The 25671-nt window shown below is 46.7% G+C and overlaps 1 protein-coding gene across 1 annotated transcript in view; it reads right to left on the bottom strand.

The window, feature by feature from the left end:
- LOC114706829 (sugar phosphate exchanger 3) overlaps positions 1 to 25671 on the bottom strand; it is a 40993-nt gene that overhangs the window by 13284 nt on the left and 2038 nt on the right. The window contains 9 exon segments of the mRNA XM_028889334.2: positions 93 to 271; positions 1041 to 1125; positions 4179 to 4275; positions 6160 to 6305; positions 8670 to 8719; positions 8722 to 8752; positions 10450 to 10542; positions 14263 to 14371; positions 16673 to 16830. Of these exon segments, the coding sequence (XP_028745167.1) occupies positions 93 to 271; positions 1041 to 1125; positions 4179 to 4275; positions 6160 to 6305; positions 8670 to 8719; positions 8722 to 8752; positions 10450 to 10542; positions 14263 to 14371; positions 16673 to 16761 (879 nt within the window). The 5' untranslated portion in view covers positions 16762 to 16830.

Here is a 25671-nt window from a genome sequence, read left to right as displayed (position 1 = left end):
GAAGCGGAGGGATGCTACACAATCTCAAATACACGGGTAAAATGAAGGCAGCTTCCCTGGCCGACTGTGGAAGTAGACAGGCCAGTCCTTACCGGTATGACTCCAGGGAGGCAGCAAGCCTGGTGAAAGCTTATTGCCGTCACTTGGGTGGCAGCCCCGTCCTCTTGGATGGAATAATTTGGCTCATATCCATCTTCCTCTTCAGCACCACTAATGAGGGGCCTGTGTGAATCCTCCTCCGAACCTTCTTCTGCCTCAATACTTGGGAGACCTGGGACAGCACCAACAGTGACCATTTACAGAGCACGACCTGTGTGCCTAGCCCTGAGCCAGGCTCCCATACACCACCGCTTACAGAGTCGATGCTGTTATTTTCCTTGTGTAGAAGACCCAGCTAAGCTCCAGAGACCAAGGACAAGCAAAGCCAATTAAGGCCCCAGAGCCTGTCACTCAAAGCTCAGAAGAGCTGCACACCCTTCTGCTCCTGTGGCTTCACTTGTACACACTCCAAATTTAACCACAAGAAAATATCAAACCGAATCAGTTTCTAAAGGAAAAGAATCCAGTCTCAAGATGTTACATTCTTTTTTTCTTTTTCCTTTCTTTTCTTTTTTTTTTTTTTTTGGTTTTTCGAGACAGGGTTTCTCTGTGTAGCTTTGCGCCTTTCCTGGAACTTACTCTGTAGCCCAGGCTGGCCTCGAACTCACAAAGATCCACCTGCCTCTGCCTCCCGAGTGCTGGGATTAAAGGCGTGCGCCACCACCGCCTGGCTAAGATGTTACATTCTTAGCCAGTGTCTCAGTTTCATAAATCGTCTACAAACGTTCGGTTCTTCCTGCACTCATGTGCCTCACTCCCTCAAACCCCTGTAGTGGTAACAGACTTGGCTGTGACTGGACAGGATGCACAGGGCAAAACTGTTCCTTGAATGCCCTGAGAGCAGCGTGCAGCTTTCCTCCAGGAATTCCTGTCCTGTCCTTGGACTTCCCTCAGCTCCTAACAGTAAGGTATTCTGAGCGGAAGAGATGGCTTCTCCTCACCGATTTCTTCTGGCGACACCAGCAGTCCAAAGAAGATGACGACCCCGCCAGTAAACTGCACAGTCGCGGTCACCAGAAAGGCATACTGGAGGAAGAGAGAGAGGGCTGAGGTGGTCCTTACACAGCCGTGTTCATGAGACACACGACGGGGGTCGGACAGGAAAGGCAGGGGGCGGGGAGGACTTCAGTACCCGGGGCTTCCAGGCTAGGCACCAAGCCAACTGTTCTTACATGTGACTCCCCACTGCATTTTCCCAAGGACATGGTGAGGCTCACAGAGGACCGTGAGGGTCCCCTGGATACTAAGTGTCACTATTAGGATTGAAAAATCAGGATTAGTCCCCCAAATCTCAATCTTTTCATCATCCAAACTCCTACAAAGACATAACATCTGCCCTCGAAGATATAATACCCAGCTGAGGGGATTAACCAATACCCAACACAATACGAAAAGGTGGCATGAAGCTAAATGAACAGGAAGACCCAGCCCTAGTAGAAACATAGAGGATTCAAGAGGAATCAGGTAAAAGCAGGCTGACACGGGAGATGATGTTGTTTAAGGACACGGTGGAGAATCCTCTCCACCCCAGGGGACGAGATGCTGGCACCCTGGGGACGAGATGCTATTCACTGTATGCCTGGGGAAGGCTGCTGCCCTGGACCACAGGGAAGAGAACCGCCACGGGAGGCGGATGTCAGGATGAGAGACTCAATGGCCAGGCTGCACAGCTGTCTTACTGATATAGACAATGAGACACAATTTTTAAACAACTGAACAACAAAATTAAAGGCAGGGGACAGGGAGGACTTCAGTACCCGGGGCTAGTATTTCCAGATGCTAGATCCAGGAGCAGCACAGGAATGAGTGAAATTCACACTTGAACCAATTAGTACAATCCAGGTGTGACAGATGTAAAAAAGTCTGGGGGGGGGGGAGGGGAAGGTGACTGTGACAGATGATGGGCTTCACCTGGACCAAAATACCTACTCTCTGAAGGAGCAACTTACTTTTAATCACCTAGGTTTCTAACTGGCGATCTAGTCAAGAACATAAGCATTACGGTGTGGAGTAAATCCCTTCTGCCCGATCCCTTCCCAGCCCATCCAACTCTCAACTGCCCGAACATATAAACACTGCCGCGTAGCTTTTGTTCTCCAGGGGCCGTTAGGAAACACACAAGCTAATGGAACCATCATCACTCTTCCTTTCTCCAAAGGGCATCCCGGGGCACACTGCTGACAGGGTCTGCCTGCTGTCTGTGAGATCTTCCCAGTGTCTTGCTCTCTTTAGTTAGAGGTTCTGATCCCAAAGTCACAGCTGCATGGACGGCATCCTCCAACAGGCGCATCAGAGTTTAAATACTTCCCTGTCGGCTGACATTGAACGTCAAGCTTTGGTTGTGATACACTGTGTTGCGGTAGCTGCAGATAACACTTGATGTACACGTGTGTGCACATTCACGGGTGCCGACACTTCCCAGAGGTGGACCAGCCTGGTCAGGGCCGCCGTAACCTGACAGACATTGTCAACCACAGCCATGGCCATTGCTTCACAACCTCAGGATCACAACAGCTTACCAAGCTGTATTCTACCAAACCACTAAACACACAATATAGTCTTTCTGTCATTCCCTTATCTCCTTAATTTTCTATAAAAATAATTTACTGGTTTAAAAAACCCCAACTGTACCTTCCCTAACTTTCAGACAATCTGCATACTTCTTATTCTTCATTCCCACATAGGAACATTAGAAGGCCGAACAAAGGCTGCTCAGCTCTCCACACACCCAGGACTGTAACAGAGCCAGTGCGCCCAGCTTCTTGTTCTGTTGGCCATAGGGACCATGTTCTGGAAGTTTCACTTCTGCCATCACTTAGACTCCTTGGGATATTTGGGATGGATGCCTAGGGCTTCTTGGCCACTTGATTCCTCAGGAATTCAAAGTAGTTGAAACAATGCAAATAATTGGCAACATCTTGTGATGATACTCCCAAAGGCTCAGAGGTCAGAAAGAAGGTGACTGTCTTTATTCCTCTTTCTGCGTGAACAAGCTTACTTCAATTTGAGCCTGCTGGGGATGCACTACACCACCCTATTCAGAGTCTGCCAAATACTCAGCAGACTGAACATGCCCCGCCCCACCCCAAAGGCTTCCTCCCATCTGCATGGACTTTAGTTGGCTGTGTACCTGGAGATGGCTCTCCACAACCACGATGGACCACTGGCAGCTGGGCTGCGAGGCACACACCCACTTGTAGCTAGAGTTTTCCGCCTTGCCCACAGTCAGGACAAATCTTTGTCACCCGCCAGTCCCACAGCCGCTCAGACCCAACCAAGTAACACAGAGACTTATATTGATTACAAACTGTATGGCCATGGCAGGCTTCTTGCTAACTGTTCTTTTATCTTAAATTAATCCATTTCCATAAATCTATACCTTGCCACGTGGCTGGTGGCTTACCGGCATCTTCACATGCTGCTGGTCATGGCGGCGGCTGCAGTTTCTCTCCGCCTCAGCCTTCCGCTTCCCAGAATCCTCTCTCCTTGTCCCACCTACTTCCTGCCTGGCCACTGGCCAACCAGTGTTTTATTTATTGACCAATCAGAGCAATTTGATATACAGACCGTCCCACAGCACCCACTCTTGCTCAGTACTCATAATTTTATCATCTTTTCCCTTCTTATATAACATTCTTTTTTTTTTTTTTTTTTTTTTTTTTTTGGTTTTTTGAGACAGCGCTTCTCCATGTTGTGTTGGAGCCTGTCCTGGATCTCGCTCTGTGGAACAGGCTGGCCTCGAACTCACAGAGATCTGCCTGGCTCTGCCTCCCAAGTGCTGGGATTAAAGGCGTGCGCCACAGCTGCCCAGCTTGAATTACATTCTTGAAAGACTTCCACGCTGGGCATTCCACTTGAGCGTTAGTGTCCATCACACAGCCCAAGGCCCCTGCAAACCAAGTTAGCTTCCTTCTGTCAATAACATCACACGCTGTGGCCCCTTCTTCCCAGGCATGGTGGTGCACGCCTGTAATCGTGGCACTTGGACAGAGCAAAGAGGATAAGGAGTACTTCAAGGTCACCCTGGATTAAACAGCAAGAGCAAGTGTACACATACAAACCGTGAAAGAAACACCCACCTCATAGCCATACTGCAGAACAGATGAAGCCAGGCACGCTCCCAAAATATTGCCCACTGAAGCACAGGCACTCCAGAGACCAAAGACAACTCCTCGGCTAAGAAGAAGAACGGAAAAACCAAGACAATGCGTCAAGGATTCTACGTGCAGACAAAATGAAAAATGGCCAAAACAGTAAAGACATGCACTACAAAGAATCAACATTCTATTTAAAGTTTTGAAAAATATACCAGAATGATAAAACCAGATTCTTCTAAGATTTAATGATACTAAATTTTCATTTAGGGGTTAGATGTTTAATGCAGAGGCGGAGCGCTTGCAGAGCAATAGTGAAGTCTTAAGAACTGAAGAAAAAGAAAAGAATTGAAGAAAAGAAGCCAGGTATAGTGGTTTACGCCTCTGATCCCTGCACTCGGAAGGCTAGGGTCGGATTGCAGCAAGTTCAAGGCACCCATGCTACATGGCAGGACCCTGTCTCAAGAAAAACAAACACAAAAAAAGATGAAAAGCTCCAATACTATAAAAATACTAAAACCCATCAAGGGGGTCACGGAGCGGGTAAGTAAGCAAGCCAGGACCTAGGTGCATGACTCAGAAGAATCTGGCCTACGAGAACCGGGATTTTTTTTTTTTTTTCCCCAGCACTCCCAATCTCAGTGGACGCCGTGAATTACTGTTAAGGTTCCCAAGAAGTCAGCGTCTAAAGCAGTACGGGCCAGACTTGTCTCACTGCAGCTGCTTCTTTAACATCAGTCTGCCAGGCCCTTATGAGGCCAGAGCAAGAGGATTACAAGTTCAAGACCAGCCTGGGCTCTAGAGTAAGACCTCCACCCCACAGGCTTCCTCCCATCTGCATGGACTTTAGTTGGCTGTGTAACTGGAGATGGAAGGTCCCTTCAGAGGCTCTGCACACCCACGGCGGACCAATGGCAGTGGGCTGCCGAGGGACACACCCACTCTCACTCAGTACTCATAATTTTATCATCTTTTCCTTCTTGCATTACATTCTTGAAAGACTTCCACGCTGGGCTACAACTTGAGCGTTAGTGTCCATCACACAGCCCAAGGCTCCTGCAAACCAAGTTAGCTTCCTTCTGTCAATAACATCACACGCTGCGGCCCTTCTTCCCAGGCATGGTGGTGCACGCCTGTAATCATGGCACTCGGAGGCGGAGGCAGAGCCAGGAGGATCTCTGTGAGTTTGAGGCCAGCCTGGTCTACAGAGTGAGATCCAGGACAGACACCAAAACTACACAGAGAAACCCTGTCTCCAAAAAACAAAACAAAACAGCTAAAGCACAAAGCAAGCCTGGATCCTTCACTTTTCACCCTGTGCACTCTGCATGCCTTCTTCAGGGATGGCGTGGAGGATTCATCAGCAGGTACCTTCCTTCCTCCTACAGCGTACACACACCACACATGCCAAGTCCAACCTACTCTAACATGAAGGTTGAGGGGTAGGGAGGTGCTGCAAGCCCCAAATCATGGCAACATCTGAAGTAGAGCCCTCTTTTGGTGACCGTAGACACGCCACATGGATACCTTTTTCTTCTGTGCTAGCATTATCTTCTATACGCTACACATGTGCTCTACTACGGGGCAATGCCCCCAACCTTCAAGGCGGAGGTTCCTTACTGTTAATGAAATGACAAGGAAACCATAGAGCCTCAAAATACGGCAAAGCGAGCTAACCTCAAAGGAACATGCATAATGGATGGCATTCGGGTGGGACTATTACAGTTTCTAAAGGAGAGAGGCGTAAGAAGAATGAACTGGGAAGTACGGCCTTAGCAACGTGCCTCACTGGGTGTCCACAGACCGTCACTGAGGTCCACACACACTCTGCCGCGGACCTTCTATCCCAGACCTGCTCTGTCTAAAACAGAGACAAGATGAGGCATGCTCTAGGGCACCCAGTTCACAGAGTTCGAGCAGACTCAGTGACCCAACAGTAGTGCAAGCAGAGGAAGGGGCGCCATACCCAGCCTTGCCAAACCAGTTGCCCATCACAGCAACCACGCAGGGCCAGCCAGTGGACTGCAGCAGGCCGTTCACGATCCACAGGCCGCAGTACAGCCACTTGTTGTAGAAGCGCAGCCACTCCGTAAGGGTGCCAAAGACAAACACCTTCAAGAGAAGGAAAGAAAGGGACATGCGGCATCACACAGACACTTTCAATACACCCAACTGCTTTTCAGGATACACGAAAAATCTATTTGTGGGGTGGGCAAATGGCTCAGTGGGTAAGTATGCTTGCTACGAAAAGCATGAAGACCCAAGTTCCAATCCTTTTAAAACTGGAGTGTGGTCTCATGTCCCCTTGTAACCCAGTGCTATGGGGGATGCAAACAGAAAAATTACTGGGGCTCACTAGATGCCAGCCAAGCTCCGGGTTCAGTGAAAGACTCTGCCTTAAGAAAATAAGTGTGGGGGGGGGGGGCGGCGGCGCGCTGGAGATATGGCTCAGAGATTAAGAGCACCGGCTGTTCCTCCAGAGGTCCTGAGTTCAATTCCCAGCAACCACATGGTGGCTCACAACCATCTACAATGAGATCTGGTGCCCTCTTCTGGCCTGCGGGCAGAACACTGTATACATAATAAATAAATAAATCTTTAAAAAAAAGAGAGAAAGAAAGAGAGAGAGAGAGAGAGAGAGAAGGAAGGGAAGGGAAGGGAAGGGAAGGGAAGGGAAGGGAAGGGAAGGGAAGGGAAGGGAAGGAAGGGAGGAAGAAAGAAAGAAAGAAAGAAAGAAAGGAAGGAAGGAAGGAAGGAAGGAAGGAAGGAAGGAAGGAAGGAAGGAAGGAAGAAAGAAAGAAAGAAAGAAAGAAAGAAAGAAAGAAAGAAAGAAAGAAAGAAAAAGAAAAGAAGTCGGACAGTGAGAGAGCAAAACCCACAATGTCCTCCACTGGCTTCTGTATGTGCACACCTGCAGGAGTGTGCGTATGCACGCACGCACGCACGCACGCGTGCACACACAACACTCCCTTCAACTTGAATCTTCCACTCTAGAAGCAGAGGCCTCATTTTCCATCTGCTCCCTCACCCCCTCTGGGAATGGCAATCTCCAGAGGGCCAAAGCACTACACGAACCCACATGTGCATGCTGGGTCAGGACGGAACCAGGCACTGAGCACCAGGACTGTCCCATGTAAGCCAGATGTTGCTATGGCAGCTACTAAGTTGACTCACTTAAGTGAATCCTATCTATCATCTGCTGAATTATTCAACAGCTTCTATCATGTGCCTGGTTTTTTCCAGGCATTTGCTCAAAGGGACATTTTATTTGCAGTTGAAGTCTATTTTGAGAGGACTTGGCATGGGTAAGTAGAATACTGTCAGATCTCAGTTGTAAATTCTAGAATAAGCAAAACTACAGGGAAAGAAAAATGGTCAATGGTTGCCCAGGAGCAGAGAGAGGTAGTCACTCAACCACACTTGTTTGTAGAGACAAGACTAAATACCTACAGGGTTTATATATACATCTGAATGTTTTTAAATATTAAAAAATATGAATATAAGTGCAGTTCACTGGCTCATAAATAAAGTGCTTCGATTTCTAAAATTTTAAGAAATGGCAGACATTGAAAAACTGAAATAATCAGAATCTGACTAAAGTCTAGGAGTTGATTCAATCGGTAAGAAGCCTCACTGGCAGTAACAACGGCTGACTCGGATGCTGCCTCGCACATCCCCTTTGCAAATGAGGAAGGGGAAACACTGAAGAATCCGAGTCAGGAAACAGGAGAAAGAGGTGGCAGACTAAGGCTGCCCCGGGCTAGGGTCTGTGGGCTTACTCTGGAAAGCAAGACTGAAGCCTACGCACAAAGGGGGGAAATGTGAGCCAGAGCCCGGGAGAGGCCATGAGTGAGTCCTGTCAGACAGAGGTGCAGAGCCAAGGGTGTCAGGGGGCTACACGAGGGCCATTTGGGGCCAGAAGAATGAGAATAAAAGCGCTGGATGGAAAACAGTGGCCGGGTCAGGGAATCAGAATGTGTTAGTCTGTCTGCAGCCAAGGCAGGCAAGCGAGCATGACTGACAGGCAGCCCGAGACCAGGCTGAAGAGAGCCAACACTACGCTGTTTATCCAGGCTATGGGAATCCAGGAAGGATGACAGGATTCTTGCTTTAAAAAGATGCGCCTCAGTGAAAGACACACAGGAAGACAACATGAAGACCGGTCTCATTCCTGCACTCTAGATGGACATGAAAGGGCTAACTAACAGTCTAGAACATCTGATCAAAGTAGTAGCAACTGCTTATTTTTAAATTTTAGTCACAATTAGTGTGTTTATGATACGCGTGTGTGAGCGGGGCACACGCATGCCAGAGTGCACTCACGGAGGGAGGTCAGGGGACAACTTTCAGGCGTGTCTCTCCACCCACCGTGGGGTCAGGGGACGGACGTTAGGTCATCAGGTTTGCTCTCGAATCCGTAAGCCATCCGGACAGCCCAGTGATAACCACTATAACCATAAAAATCTTCCAACTTACCACAAACGCAGAAGAACACATGCCGAAGGACAGAACCCATCGTAAATTCAGCGGTCCCCAATGATGCCACTGATGAAGAGGCCCTGGAAAGAGAGCATTTCATATGACACCTCTAAATGGGATCGGTCTGAACTGGAAGCACACGTGACCAGTGAGGCAAACTAACGAGAGGGACTGGAAAACCAAACTTATTCACGGGTCTGGGTGACCTGTCTGTAACATTGCGCTGCAACATTCTGCAGAAGAGGGCAAGGCGAGCCCTGGGTATGTTCCATTTTCTAGATGGGCTAGATTAAGCAGTGGCTCTGAGCCTTCCTGCAGGATTCTCTGAGCCATGTGCACTTGGGGTTAAGAAATGTTCCCACGCGTGCGCAGTCTGGCGCAGGACAGAGGTTATGATGCACCCCAACTGCCTGAGCTCTCTAGGTTTCCGGAGACCACAAAGCAAGGAGGATGGGAAGGCTGGGAGGGCAAAGACCAATGAGAGGCACAGTGGCTGACCTTCCACTCTCCTGCCAGTGCCCAGCAGGAAGAAGTAAATACTGAGATCAGTCCAGACCTTGAGGGCAACACAGCTTAGGTTTCTGCCACAAATGTCTTGGCTTCAAACTTAAATTGACGTAGGACCAACTATTCCCAATAAACTGAGTGCCTTAATAACACAGAACCCTCAGGTGACAAACGTCACAGGTGTCTGTCCCTCCACACTGGAGGCTTGGCAGACAAGCATCAGATTCAGTGGCCTACACGCGCCACAAGAGCCTGTGCACTTTGTGAGTAAGAGGCCAATGGAAAACTCTCAATTCTCTTTCCCATAAGGGAGCCAATTGCTGCTGTATTACTCCAGAAAGCACGAGGCCTGGAAGCCGCAGAAGGAAAGGCAGGTCCACAAAAGAACCATTTGGGGCTAGAAAGATGGCTCAGTGGTTAAGAGTACTGGTTGCTTTTCCAGAATTTGGCTCAAGGAACTCACATGGTGGGTCAAAACTGTCTGGTTTCAGGGGATCTGATGCCGTTTCATCTCTACAGACACCAAGCACACATGTGGTGTACAGATATACGTGTAGGCAAAATGCCCATACACATAAATTAAAATATATATATATATAAAAAAATAAAACTCTATCTACCAAGTATGGTACAGCATGTCTTTAATCCAGGACTTGGGAGGCAGAGGCAAGAGATCTTTGTGAATTTGAGGCCAGCCTGGTCTACAGAGCCAGCTCTAGGACAGCCAGAGCAACACAGAGAACCTGCCTCAAAAAAAACAAAAACAAAACAATAATAATTTTTTTTTAAGAGTCACTTTTTTTTTAAATTATATATGCAGTGTTCTGCCTGCATTAGTCCCTGCAGGCCAGAAGAGGGCGCCAGATCTCATTACAGATGGTTGTGAGCCACCATGTGGTTGCTGGGAATTGAACTCAGGACCTCTGGAAGAGCAGTCAGTGCTCTTAACCTCTGAGCCATCTCTCCAGCCCAACAATAATAATTTTTAAAAAAGATCTGATGAGGGAGTGGGGAGGTCAGTCACGGGACAGCATGAGTCTAGGCACAAGCCCTGGTTTTGATTCTCAGCACCACAACAAAAAAATTTTCAGCCAGGTGGTGGTGGGTGGCACATACCTTTAATCCCAGCACTCAGGAGGCAGAGGCAGATAGATCTCTGTGAGATCGAGGCCAGCCTGGGCTATTTTCACAAACAAAACAAAACAAAAATTTAAGTAGTTATTTAAAAAACAAAAACAAACAAAAAAACTCTATTAATTTTAAAACTTACCACTGCATAGGAGAACAAAAACACAGTATCTAGTGTTCCAAGGAAAAGAGTGGCTTCCTCTGTGCTGGGGAACAAATGGTTGCCGCTCCAGATCTGCAGAAACACAGAACCGGTCATCTGCTGTGACCTTACTACCGACACCTCTCAGCCACTTCCCATCCATCTGCATCCGCCACCATCCCACACAACCCCGGCAGCGAAGGGCAGGAGTGACCCCTAGTAAGAACACAGGCACTCATGTGCACACAAGGAAAGGGGAGCACCCCAGTCAGAGTCCCGTGTGAAAAGCTGCATGCTTTCAAAGGGCCAGCTTTGACAAGGACCTGCTGCTACTTCTAGTGCATTGAGGATGCTCCTTAGTCCACCCTTCTCTTAAGTCAACACACTGAGATGCTGGTGAGCACGTCAGCTCAGTAAGAAGACTAGGCGGCGTGTACAAATACAGGCATTTAGAAGAAGTAAGTTCTGACTGGACTAAATATCCAGGAATTAGAAACCGTATGCACCTCCACCCAGGAAAGCCATGTTTTGTATACTTGAAAAACAACTCCCTGACTTGGAGAGATGGGTCAGCAATTAAAAGCACTGGCTATTCATTCGGAGGATCCAAATTCCGTTCCCAGCACCCACATGGTGGCTCACAACCATCCATAAATCCATTCCAGAGGACCTGATGCCCTCTCCTGGCCTCCATTGAAATCAGGAACACAAGTATATACACGCAAACATAACACACACACACACACACACACACACACACACACACACACACGTATAAAAAATTTTTTGTTTTTTTGTTTTGTTTTGTTTTTCGAGACAGGGTTTCTCTGTGTAGCTTTGCGCCTTTCCTGGATCTCGCTCTGTAGCCCAGGCTGGCCTCGAACTCACAGAGATCCGCCTGGCTCTGCCTCCCAAGTGCTGGGAATAAAGGCGTGCGCCACCACCGCCCAGCCATTTTTTTTTTTAATTAATACAAAAAATTGAACAAAAACAGCTTCCCAGAGCAGCTGCTGCCTGGAGCTACAGGAAGACTTGACAGCAAATAAACCCAGGAGAGTTTTGGGCAGGACACAGCTCTGCTGGAGAGCTATGGCAGAGGTTAGATTGCCTACTTTAGACTAGTAAAGAGAAGCTTTACTATCAGCAGTATTGTTTTTAAGATTTATTTTTCGAGTCAGCAAGGTAGCTCACAGGCATGATCCAGAGCATCTGAGTTCAATCTCCAAGACTCAATGGAGGAAGGAGAAAAGTGGTCTCCAGGAACTGTCCTCTGATTTTCCTACATATGTGCTGTGGCATGCACATGCCCACAGTATACACACACACAATAAATAAATGTAATTTTAAAAATTAAAGATTCATTTTTATTTCTACCCCACTGCGGGGTTGGGGCACGCACGTGTGTACATGTAAGTGTAGGTGCCCATGGAGGCCAGAGGCATCGGAGCTCCTGACAATGCAATTACCAGTAGCTACGAACTGCCTGACCCGGGTGATGAGACCTGAGGAGCCTCTGCAAGGACAAGCGTTCTTAACTGTTGAGCTTCTTTCCAGCCCCAAAATACTGTATTTTTTTTTTTTTAATGTGCATTGGTGTTTGGCTATGGGTGTTGGCTCCCCTGGAACTGGAGTTATGGATAATTGTGAGCTGCCATGTGGGTGTTGGGAATTGAACTCAGGTCCTCTGGAAGACCAGTCAGTGCTCTTAACCACTAAGCCATCTCTCCAGCTCCAAAATATTGTATCTTTAACAGAAGGTAAAATCCTGAGGGCTGGTGGTATAACTCAGGAAAAAAGCTGGATTTAAACTAATTTCCCAATTTCTGCCTTGGGTCAGAGTGTGGGTATCAACAGAATGGGACTGTAAAGAAACACAAAGCTCTACAGGCATGCCAGAAGCTGATTTCTGTAGAGCCAATCAATCAATCCAAACTGCAAAATCAGCAGTTCTGCAGAAAAAGGATAGTAACACCTACTGCGCCGCCGTCAGTTAGAGTAAAATAAATACCTACAGGGCTGGGGGTGGAGCCCAGGAGTGGAGCACCTGCCTAGTACAGATGAGATCCTGGATTCGATCCAGCACCAGGATAGATGGATGGATGAACCAGCAAGGAAGCAAAAGAGTCAGTATTATTACATAAGAGCTAATAATGTGAATGGCTACCACCAAAAAGAGTCAACCTGGCCTAAGGTGGCTCTTCTTAGTAAAGCCTGCTCACAAGGCAGACCCCTAAGCATCAGGCGGCCCTAACCAGACTGGGGAGGGCTCCTACCATTTCCCAGCAAGCACTCATTCTCTGGACCCTGCTTTCCTGAGATCCTGGAATTTTAATGTGTGTCACACAGAGGGGCCTGCATATCCAACCCCAATAAAAACCCTGGGTATGACTCTCCAAGGGGCTTCCCAGGTAAACAGCAATTCACAAACGCGGTCACAGGCTCGGGAGGGGACCTGGTTTCCCCGCAGGCGTCACGCTGGGCACCTTTCCGTTTGCTAATTTCACTCGGTCCTTTTCCCACAATAAATCACACATGCTGAGTGCTCTAAGTGCTCCACTGACCTATCAGACCCGGGGTGGTGTAGCCCCACCCCACCAACCCACAATCCCAAAATACAAATCCCAGCTTTCTGGATGCGGGACAGACAGCACCTGGTTCCCACACTGGGGGCTCAGGTGTCACCAAACCACAGCTGGAGGAGCCAAAGACGTTTCCCCTAAACAAAAGAAATGAGGGGCTGCCAGGGACTTCAATCTCCAGGACCCACACGGTGGAAAGAACCGACCCCTGAACAAACACTCAAAACACACAAAGAAAGAAATAAAATTCATTCTAAAGAAAGAAAGAAAGAAAGAAAGAAAGAGAGAGAGAGAGAGAGAGAGAGGAAGAAAGGAAGAAAGGAAGAAAAGAAAAAAGAAAAAGAGGTATTTTACCTCATCCCAAAAGGAAGGGCAAAATTTTGGCAGAAAATGGGTGAAGAGGGACTGGAGAGATGGCTCATCAGCTAAGAGTACTTACTGCTCTTTCAGAGGACTAGATTTCACTTCTCAACACCTACATGGGGCAGCTCGTACCCTCCGGCACCTGACAATCCAATGCTCTCTTCTGGCCTCTGGGCATGTATGTACACCTATGTGTATTTGTGCACAGCACACAAACACACACACACACACACACACACACACACACACACAACACACACACACAACTTTTTTTTAAAAAGAGTTACTTTAAAAAAAAAAGAAAAAAAAGTAGCTGGCTATATGGCTGGCGCACGCCTTTACTCCCAGCATTCAGGAGGCAGAGGCAGGCGGATCTCCGTGAGTTTGAAGCCAGCCTGGTCTACAGAGTGAGTTCCAGGACAGCCAAGACTAAGTACATAGACAGACCTGTCTCAAAAAAAAAAAAAAGAAAGAAAGAAAGAGGAAGAAGGAGGAGGAGGGAGAGAGAGAAAAGAGGAGAGGAGAGAAGAGAGAGGAAAGGAGGGAGGGAAAGAAAAAGGTGCAAGACTAGACAAAAACTAAAAATGAAAAATCAATCAATCAATCAATCAAAGGGAGAAATGCACACAGCACTTGTGAAATCTCAATGAAGCCAGAAGTGTGTGATTTCACAACAGTGAGATACAAGGTGATGGGCTAGGTACCTAGGCTGAGTCTGAAGGTTCTGAACTTACAACAGCCTGGAGCTCGTACCCTAGGACACAGTAAGTTGTTTCAAAGTCCTGATCAGATGATGTGAAAAGAACTTAAGAACTGCTAAGGGTGGACATGGAGGAGGCCCTTCTCAGCTCCATGCCCGCACTCTGCGTACCTCTGCAGGCAGGTCAAAGGATGTGTTGAAAGCACTTGGGGTCCACTGCTTGGAAATGCTGACTTTGACGTTGCTGAATGTTTTTCTTGACGCATGGAGCAAAGAATAGCTGCAAAACAGAGAGAACAGAACTGAATGAGAAGCAAAGAAAACAGCACTCAAAAATCAAACCTGCACATCCACTTTATTCAAGTTTGAAAGGAAAACTATTTGCTGCTTTGTAAGAGGCAAAAGCTGCTAATTAAGGCAGGCTCTGCTGGGGCTGGAGAGGTGGCTCAGTGGGTAGAGCACCGGCTGCTCTTCCAGAGGACCCGGGTTCAGTTCCCAGCACCCACAATGCAGCTCACAACTGTCTGCAACTCCAGTTCCGAGAGGATCAAACACTCTCACACAGACGTACGTACACACAGGCAAAACACCAACGCACATAAAATAAAAATAAAGAGAAACCCTGTCTTGAAAGAGAGAGAAAAACACTCATCTTCCTTATGATCTCACTGTTGGTGCATAACTTAGCTTGGAACTGGACGTGGCACACCTACCTTAGGGCCCAGTGCCAGTTCTGGAAAGCGTGAGTCATTCCCTGCCACCCCCATCTCACACAAAAGGGGAGCCCTAAGCCAGGCTGTCAAAATGACCTAGCAACTCTTATAAGACTACAGCACCTCTTTCCTAATTTATTCTTGGAGGGGGAATCAACATGTATAGTGCCATCAATAAAGATTAACAGAGCTGGTGGGATGGCTCAGTGGCCTTGTCTCTTTGGCCTTGTCTCCAAGCCTAATCACCGAAGTTCAATCCCCGGGGCACACGTGGAAAAGGAGGGGACAGGCTCCAAGACCTTGTCCTCTGACCTCCACTCTCACACTGTGGCAAAGGGCACCCCACAAAAAACAAATGAATTAACAAAATTAATAATAAGATCTGAGAAAACAGCAAAACAGTTGAATAAGAGGGCTACATATAATAAACTCCTACCCCTAAATATCCTGGTTTACGATGTTACTGCAGAGGTCACTTAGAGCTCTAGAATCACAAACACAGACAATTCCTCCAATCATGCTGACTAGTTAGGGGCTGCTAAGCCTCGGGTCTCACAGGAGTCACCCAAATTCCCAACAACATCCTTCTCATCTTTGCTGTTCTAGAACACGCTCCTGAATGCACGTCTTTGTTATAAGCTCCCGTTTCAGTAGCGTGCACCTGATATCAGACTGGGGTTTCTCAACGGCTACAACATTTTCTGTCAACCAGTTCTTGGGTCAAGTTAGGACATTAGCAGCACCCCTGGTCTCTGACACTAAATGCAAACAGTAACCCTCCATCAGGCCAATCAAAATGTCACAAACTGTCAAATAACCCCCGGAGAACAAAATGACCCTGAGAACTACTATCCTAAGTCATCAACAAAGTACAATGGGGATATCAGAATGCATGTCTATAACAAAAGGATAGAGGTAGTAGGAAGTGTGTGCGTGTGCGTGTGTGTGATGCGTGCGCATGCATCTCAGGCTAGCCTTGAAATAACAAATATATATTTTGTCTCAATAAAAATGAAGGAGTTTCGAAATGAAGTTCAGGTGCTAAGCCTAGAATTATGTGCAAGGACTGAATTCTATCCTCAAAGCCACAAAATAAAATTAAAAAAAAATTAAAAGTCACAAAAATCAAATGAGCTCCTCAGTGGTTAAGTACAGGCTAAGCACAAATAAAATGCTCTAATGCTATAATTTTATCCCCATCTCCACAAAAATTAATTAAAATAAAAATTTGAAATTGAATTATGTGAGCTGGAAGATGACTCAGTGGATAAGAACACTTGCTGCTCTTTCAGAGGACCTGGTTCAGTTCCGAGCACCCACACGATAGTTCACAACCATAAGATACTGCAGTTCCAAGAGACCCAGTGGCCTCTTCTTCCAGCCTCCACGGGCACTGCATGTGGTAGACATGCAGACAAGACACCCACACACATAACGTTTTTTAAAAAGATCAAACTGTGGCTGGGGGACGTGGTGCACACCTTTAATCCTGCCACTCAGGAGGCAGAGGCAGGTGGATCTCTGTAAGTTCAAGGTCAGCCTGGTCTATATAGCAAGTTCTACTACAGCCAGAGTTACACAATGAGACCCTACCTCCTACCTCGAAAAACTTGACTTATGAGGGTGTCATTAAATATTTAGGGGGGAAAAGCACAACTGAGAGCCAGTCACAGCTCAGTGACACAGGACACGCTCAGCAAGCTTGCAGCCCTCCCGAGTTCCGCAAAGCACCAAAACCAAAACCAAACAAATGCAGTACGAATGGAAGGTATCTATTTCACTGGAAGCCGGTGTCAACCAGCATACTCGACTCTCTGAGGCAGTACCACTCCCAAAGGCAGAAGACCAGAGAGTCAGGAAGCCATTACCTGAAGAAAGTGAGCAGGAACACAGCAACGTGGTGATGGCTGAAGCCGGTGAACAGAGCCCCCCTCTGCAGAAATCGTGGCCAGGCCATGCTCTTCCTGCTCCCTCGTCACCCTGACCTCAAAGTCTTCAGAGTGATGAGTCACATCACTTCTTCTTTCTGGAAAGACAAAGGCACATTCTTGACATTTTAAACAAGAAAGCAGACCTAATGGCACAGGACTCCAATGCCAGCACTTGGGAAGCTGAGGAAGAATCAAGAGCTAGCTCAAGGTCATCCTCAGCTACAAAGTGAGTTTGAGGCCAACCTGGGCTACAGGAGACCTGTCTCAAACACACAGAGTGACAGACAGACAGACAGACAGACAGACAGACAGACAGACAGAGATAATCCAAACTATCCAAAATAATTTCGTAAAATCTCAATTAGTAGGTTTATGACCAGCCAACAAACAATCACAACTTTATCTCATAAACTACTTGGTACCAGAAAACTGTATTGAAAATTATGTTTTGTGGTTACTGGCTAGTCCTGGAATAGGAGCAGGAACCTCAACAAATGAATATACCCAATAGAAGGAACAGCCATGCAAACGGAGAAAAGCACTCGTTTTTCTAGAAAAAGCAAAGGAAGTAAACGGACAACTTGGAAGAACTGAGCTATTAAAGAAACAAAAGTTCAAATCATCTCAGAAATGCTGATTAAAATAAGGAATATCTGCACAGGGCTGAGAAGTTGGCTCAGTGCTGGGAGCATGGACTGCTCTTGCAGATCACCCGAGGTTAGTTCCCAGCATCTACATACATACAGTTCACAATGTCTGTAACTCCCAGCTCCAAGGGACCTGCTGTCTCCGGCTTCCATGGGAACCTGCGCTCATGCACACATCCCCACATGCAGACACACATACCTACACACACTTTAAAATAATAAAAATAAACCTAAAAAAACTTTATAGGGGTGGTTTAGTGGTTAAAAGCACTGGCTGCTCTTCCAGAGGACACAGGTTCAATTCCCAGCACCCATGTGGAGGTTCACTCCAGCTGCAGGAAATCTGACTCCTTCTCTGGCCTCCTCAGGCACCAGGCACACATGTATACACACAGGAAAACACACATACAAATAAAGTAAAAACTATTTTAATACATATTTTTAGTTTAACTGGCACAGTGGCATACATCTGTAATCTTAGTACTCAGGAGACTGAGGCAGAATCAAAAGTCAAGACTGGTCCAGTATACAAAGCAAGTCACTGAACAAACCCAGCCCCACAAAAGAAAACTGTTTTAGCCCCAAATAAATAGAACGTAGTGAATTTCACTTTAAAATCATTCCTTCTGAGGCCGGACAGAGGTGGGGCACGCCTTTAATCCCAGCACTCAGGAGGCAGAAGCGGATCTCTGTGAGTTCAAGGCCAGCCTGATCTACAGAGCAAGCTCCAGGACAGCACCAAAGCTACACAGGGAAACCCTGTCTTGAAAAAAAACAAACAAAAAATCATTCCTTCTGAAAAATGCTAACAAATTTATGAGCACAGTAAGACCAAAAATTCTGACAAAATAAATGAAGTTTATAATTCCAGAAGTTACAAAAACAAAAACTATCATGTGTTGCTACTAAAATTACAGTTCTTGATCTTGGCAGATTGCTCGCCTGACATACGGGAAGCAATGAGTTTGCTCCCCATCACCTGATGCTTGTAATACCAGCACTGAGGAGGTAGAGCAGGAGGATCAGAAATCCAAGGTCATCCTTGGTATACATTGAGACCTAGGCCAGCCTGGGGTGCCAAGAGAAAAAAAGAAGCAAAGAAAACAGCTATTTTACCTGAACATATTCCACCTCAAAACACTGTAAGAGCATAAGATATAAAATGCAAAATGTAATTGAAGAAAAGCTAGAGCCAACGAGACGGCTCAGTCAGTCAGGACACGAGTCACCAAGCCTGACGACTGAGATGGGTCCCCAGGACCCACACAGGGCTGCCTCTGACCTCCACACAAGCGCACCATCCCCTCTCCCACGACTAAGTGTGATAAAAATAAATGAATAACTACGTTAAAACTCAACAAATTGAGGTTACTATTGCTTTAGCAGTAACAGTTGTATAATTCAGGCCACTTGGATACATGTATGTATGTATATATGTATCTACTGAGATATCTGAGGCCACGTGGATTTAGTTTCTAAATAAACCACCTTATCCTAAGCCATAGAGATGAAAGCAAAAAGTCTTAATAAGTACGCGGGAAAACAGATTCAAACAGTCACCTGCTGTTGGCAGACTGCCATCTGAAATGAATACTATTAGACCATTTGGTCCTGTGTCATTACAATAATGAAAAAGAACACTGTGAGCATATATCCTCCATAGCCCAGAGACGGCTTCCACCCAGATGTGAACTAGGGGCTTGAACACGGGTCTCTGCCAAGTCTGGATGTCAGTGCATGCTGCTTTCATCATGTCCAACACCGTGAACACACACTGGGCATGTCAGTGTGTTTCAAGTCTAGCCAGTTCTGGTACAACTAATAAAGCCCAATTTATGTCTTTATTTTACTTACGTATTTCCCTCCTTTTCCTTCTCTTTCTAACCGGACAGGGTCTAGGTCTCCTACCTAAGCTGCCTTGGACTCTCTATGTAGTCAAGGATGACTGCTACCCAAGAATGCTAGGATTACAGCTGTGCACTACCATGATCAGTTCTGAGTGCTGGAAATCAAACCCAGGGCTACCAAACGAGCTACAATTAAAAAAAAAAAAAAAAAAGTGAGGTGGGCGGTGGTGGCACATGCCTTTAGTCCCAGCACTTGGGAGGCAGAGTCAGGTGGATCTCTGTGAGTTCGAGGCCAACCTGGTCTACAAAGTGAGATCCAAGACAACCAGGAATGTTACACAGAGAAACAGTCTCAAAAAACAAAAAACAAAAAACAAACAAACAAAAAAAAAAAAAAAAAAAAAGGAGGGGGCGGTCTTGTAATGTACCTAGGTTGGCTTGGAATTCAGTATGTAGACCAGGTTGGCCTTGAACTCATAAGAGAGACACCTGCCTCTGCCTCCCAAGTGCTGTAATTAAAGGCATACACCATCATGTCCAGTTTACTTTTTTTTCCCCTCAAGACAATCCTAGGGCTAGAGATGGCTCAGCAGTTAAGAGCATTAGCATCCACATGGTGGCTTGAAACACTCTGTAACTCCAGTTCCAGGGAATCTGATGCCCTCTTCTGACCTTTGCAGGTATTAGGCAGACATACATGTAGGCAAAACACTCATACACATGAAAGCAAAACTTAAAAAAGTATAAGAACACATCTCACTATGTAGTCCGGGCTAGACTCAAAATCACTATGTAGTCCAGGCTGGCCTCCAAACTGCAGCAATCTTCTTGCCTTAGCCTCCCAAGTACTAAGATTACAGGTAGGTACAATCACACTCCACTTATTAAAGCCAAATTTCTGTTTTTGAAATCATAGTAGTTTGTCATTTAGTATTTTCTCAACTGATTATTGAACACATAACCATTATGTAATAGCTGACAGTGCTATTTATGTGTATATTTACTTACTATTGTGTGTGAGAGTGAGAATTTGAGCATGCATGCTAAACAACGTGGAGGTCCTTGGAAGTCAATTCTCTCCTTCCACCAAGGGTTACAGAGAGCTAACTCAGGTCATCAGACTTACAAAGAAAACACTTTGACCCAGGAGCCAGCCCTAGCTTTTCTTATATTTTTTAATTCACAAAATACAGTATACACTTGTCATACACAGCATATTTTGGAATATGGATACTTTGTGGAATGCTCCATCAAGGGAATTAACAAATGCATTGCCCCACGGGGTATCATCTTCTGTGAAGGGAAACACTACAAGATACATTGTTATGACCACAATTACCACATTACACAATAGAGATCTTGACCTTAGTCCTTCTAGCTGAAGGAAATTTTACAACCTTTGGTCAATATCCCTCAACCTTCTACACTGGTACCTTAAAATAAATAAACAAAGTAAAATGTTGCCAGCCATAATGTCCCACGCCTTTAATTCCAGCACTCAGGAGACAGAGGCAGGCAGATCTCTGAATTTGAGGCCAGCCTGGTCTACAGAGTAAGTTCCAGGACAGCCAGGGCTATACAGAGAAACTATGTTTAAAAAAAAAAAATTAAAAATAAGGTCTTGGGGCTGAGATGATTCAGACATTAAAAGCACTGACTGTTCTTCCAGAGGACCAGGTTCAATTCCCAACACCCACATGGCGGCTCACATTTGTCTGTAATTCCAGTTCCAGGGGACCCGACACAGTCACCCAGACACACATGAAGGCAAAATACCAATGCACACAAAATATAAATAAATAAAAACATAATAATAAGGTCTTGTGCAGGGCTAGTAGCTCAAGCTAGTAGGCCACGCCTTGTATCCCAACACTCAGGAAGCAGGGGTGGGCAGATCTTTGTGAGTTCAAGTCCAGCCTGGTTTACACAGAGAGCTCCAGGCCAGTTAGGGCTACATAACTAATAAAAAGAAAAGATCTCAGGAACGGAGACCATAGCACAGTGGAAGAGTTCTTGCCTGGCTAACAAAGGCCTTGGGTGCAATCCTCTGCACTGCATAAAAACAAACTAAACACGATACCAATCAGATCCAAAAACCAATGCATTTTAAAGTGAGTTCACAATCACTAAGCAATGTGATTTTTGTAATGAGGCTTTCCCCTACCCTAGAAGGCCATTAAAAACAGTATTTTTTGAAAAAAAGAAAATATATAAGATTACATCCCACTTTGGGGGTGAGCAAGACGTCTCAGCAGACAGGAGCACTGGCTGAACAAGCCTGGTGACCTGAATTCCATCCCTGGAACCCTCATAAAAGAGAAGAGGAGAACCAGCCTCACAAAGCTGTCCTCTGGCCTCCATATGCACGCTGTGGCACGCCTAAGCGGACACATGCACATCATGCATACACACCAGTGCTTGAGAAACTGGGGCAGATGGACTGCCACTGAGCCAGCCTGGGCTATTACACAGCAGACCCTATTCAATAAGTAAATAAATAAGCAAATAAGTATTTTTTAAACAAAAATGTTCTGTATTACTAACACTTTGATCAAAGGCCAGAGCACAATGAAAAGGGAGTTTGGTAGAGGAGAAACCATAACAGCAGTACCAACCACCCCCGACACGGTCTTTCCCAGTGCCCAGCCCACCCTCCCACCAGGCTTTCTGAAACCCCGGAGAGAGTTAACTAGTCCCATGTCCTTATAGACGCCTGGCTGGCTCTATGCCTCTCAAGAGGCAAGCATTCCTCTCACAGGCTAACTGCTTCCGAAAAGACAAGGGGACATGCCCACCATGTCCCAGAGCAGCCTTACCACCATTTCCCTCTGGAACTCTGATCGCCAGCGCTGGCCTCCACACTGGGCAGTCCTGTTCACAGGCCCTTCCTTCCCTCTGCATGTGGGCATTCAAGCAGCCAACGGAAGAGGAAAGCACCCCTTAAGCCCCTCTGCAGTCCTCCACCTTTTCCACCTATCCTTTCCCTGTGTCCCCGAGAAACTTCACTCCAAGGGTGAACTCGGGCTGACATCAGCTCCCACGGCGCACGGGCAACACCTGCCTTCCGGAGTGCCTGCCGTGGCTACTTCAAGCTCCAACACTCATCTCACTCAGACCGCGTTCCCCCCCTTCACCCACACTTCCTTCCCAGATTACAGGCCATCTCCCAGTGAGTCTTTCCCTCTTCCAGGCCCGGCCCACTTCCTTCCCTCAGTGTCCTCACAGCTGAGCTCTGTCAGAGAAAAATCACACGAGCGGGCTGACTTCAGATTCAAACCACAAACCTCAAAGGGGCAGGCAACACGGTCTGGCAAGACTCCCACACTTCCCAACACCCCCGCCTTCTCAACCTCCGAGAGGGCGCGTTCTCCCTTCCCTTTCTAAACTTCCAGGAGCTCTCTCTGCTCTGTCACCCAGTCCTGTGGCTTTAGACCAATGCCACTCCGTTAGGCCACTGACCTGACACTGCAGGTCCCAAATGACTACATGGTATCTCTCCACAGATCTAAAATGGGATCCATTTCTCCAGATCTATTCCTCCCCTGCGATTCCGCACTTCAGAAATACCACCACCATCCCTCCTGTGGACCAAGTAAACAGGATTAATTCTTCGTTTTCTCCTTTCTCTTGAGCTTCACACCCAGCCCTTACTAAATGCAGCCCTTTTTACCTCCAAATATATCCCAATTAATCCCCCTCCACCACCCTGAACAATCTACCTTCATCTACCACCTGCCGACTCTAACAGGATTGTGCTCCCTCTACATTCACAGCACCCCAAATGATTCTTCACACACTCCATTTACTTTATAACATCAATCCCACCGCCAGGCAGGGTGGCACACACATGTGTAAACAGCACTTAGGAGGCTGAGGCAGGACCACTGTTGATTCTGAAGTCAGCCTTAGCTATGCAGACTCTGTCCCCAAAACTCATAAATCAAGGCTACCATTATTGCTACAAATAATGTAGGCTACATTATGTTGCAAGGATAAGATATATATATAAGGCCCCGGGTTCATCTGTAGCCCCATTTAAAAAAAAAAAAAAAAGTGGATGAATCAACTTCTGTTCACAACCTTTTGATGGCTTTCCAAAAGACAGATTAAAAACAACAACAAAGTCTTTGCAGAACCTTCCCAGCCTTAGCTCCCTGTAAGAAACCGAGCATGATTAAGGGTAGGGAACAGCTGGGCTGGTCGGGTCTCCGCATAGATGACTGAGCTGGAATGGCTGAAAGTTGTTTTATTTTACTTTCCAATTGGAAATAGATGAGCAAGGCAGATACGTTAGCTTGCCCATCACTGAGACAAATACCTGATGCAAAAGAAGGATTTACGTTGCTCACAGCTCAGAGGCCTCACTCCATACTCGGTTCAACTGACTCTGGGCCGATGGCCAGGCAGAACATCAAGCGAAAGGGCACGGCAAGGGGGAATGCTCACCTCACAGCAGCTAAGGAAGCGAAGGGCAGTCAAGACAAACCCTTCAAAGCAGGCGCCCATGATCCACTTCCACCAAGACTGACCTCCAGTCAGCCTACTGAACCCATCAGTAGCTTAGCCTGTTGATGAAGTCAGCATCCTGCGGATGCAATCACACTCAACAGCACCGCCCCCTCTGATCACAACCACCTGCTGATCACAACGGCAACAAACGCTTTGCCAGAAGACACCTCGCATCCAGACCACACAGCAGAACATCAAAAGATATAAAAGGGTAGACAGTGATAGTAAAACTCTCACGCCCACCCCGTCTCCAAAAACCCTGTCTGGTCAGTTCCTCTCCCGTCCCTGCAGATTCTGTATCTCCGCATTCACCCCAAGCAGAGCCCCTTCAGACAATATACCTCCAAGTGCGCGCGCGCGCGCACACACACATACACACACACACACACACACCAGCAGAAGCAATCTATTTTCCCAGCACCTACCCACCTGCTGCGTCTAAGCATGTGCAGTTCCCATTATGTGAACAAATCTCTATCTGTTTTACCAGTCCCCCACTGGGAGGCTGAATGGCTTCCAGTTCTCTGCCAGGCCACAATCTACTCTTTGTCCCCCGCCTCCTTCCCACCCCCCCCACCCCGTCCCTAAACTTACCCCCATCTCCAATCCCTGAACCCGCCAGGCCATCTCCTTTGGCCTTTGTGCTTTTCTCTTGGTTCTTTATGATAGCCAGCTCCTCCCTCTTTTTGGCTCATTACTCAGAATGTCACCTCCCCAGAGCCACTCTGACCACTCATCAAAAATACTTGGGGCCAGGTGTGGTGGTAAACACATTTAATCCCAGCACTTGGGATGCAGAGGTGAGCAGATCTCTGTGTGTCTGAGGTCAGCCTAGTCTACAAAGCAAGTTAGTTCAGGCTTGTCAGGGCTTCACAGTGAGACCCTATCTTCAGAGGACAAAAAAAAAGTTCCCACAAACAAGGCAAAAACAGGATACTGCAGCACACTGCCCACTATGAGGGAGGTGGAAGTAAGATCGCTTGAGCAACCACAGGTTCAAGGTCAGCATCGTAACAAGACTTCATTTCAAAACAATAGACACACTGGGCATGCAGATAAAGCCAACATGGAAGTTGCAATTTCAAGGGCCGTCTGGACTACAAAGCGCGGTAACAGATGACGCCTGGGTGACACTCAGATCCTGCCTCGAAACAAAAATAAAATAGAGCTAGATATGGCTCAGTGGCAGAGCACTTGCCTAGCGTATGAAAGGCCCCGAGTTCAAGTCCCTGTACTATATATAAATAAAGTTTCTATTCCCATTTCTGCTTCTTTAATGATTTACAAGTTTATTGTTCATTTACAAACTCCATTTGAAAAAAAAAAAAAAAAAAAAAAAAAGGTGTCTTTCTCTGTCCTAACTCTACAGCTGTATCCCCAGGACCTCCCAGAGCACTTAGACCAATTGAAAAAAGAAAATACTTTGTCAATTCTTTTTTTCCCCTCTCTCTCTCTCTCTCTCTCTCTCTCTCTCTCTCTCTCTCTCTCTCTCTCTGAGACAGGGTTTCTCTGTGTAGTCCTGGCTGTCCTGGAGCTCACTCTGTAGACAGAGACCAGGATGGCCTTGAACTCACTGAGATCTGCCTGCCTCTGCCTCCCAAATTAAAGGCCCAGGGTCAATGATTTCGTTAGCTGAATGCCTACAAGGCACCAGCACCCTGATAGGGTCTTTGCTTATATAATCATAGCTCTCCAGGTAGTTTTAAGATGAGAAACAGGTATCAGAGAGTAATCTCTCTTGAGGAACAAATAAACATTCAAACCCAGACCTAACTAGACTCCATATTATGTTGTGTAAGTGGAAAGTTAAGAGAAAACATCCCAGGCTGCGTAAAACATAATTAGAATTACCACAGCTTAAATTCACTGGTATGTAGTTGAGGATGAGAAATGTCCAACTTATAAACAAATGTGATTCCCTTTACACCCTCAA

Source organism: Peromyscus leucopus, chromosome 3, assembly GCF_004664715.2.
Source record: "Peromyscus leucopus breed LL Stock chromosome 3, UCI_PerLeu_2.1, whole genome shotgun sequence".
Classification (NCBI taxonomy): domain Eukaryota; kingdom Metazoa; phylum Chordata; class Mammalia; order Rodentia; family Cricetidae; genus Peromyscus; species Peromyscus leucopus.
The sequence above is the reverse complement of the archived record's forward strand: the minus strand, read 5'-3'. Positions and strand labels throughout refer to the sequence as shown.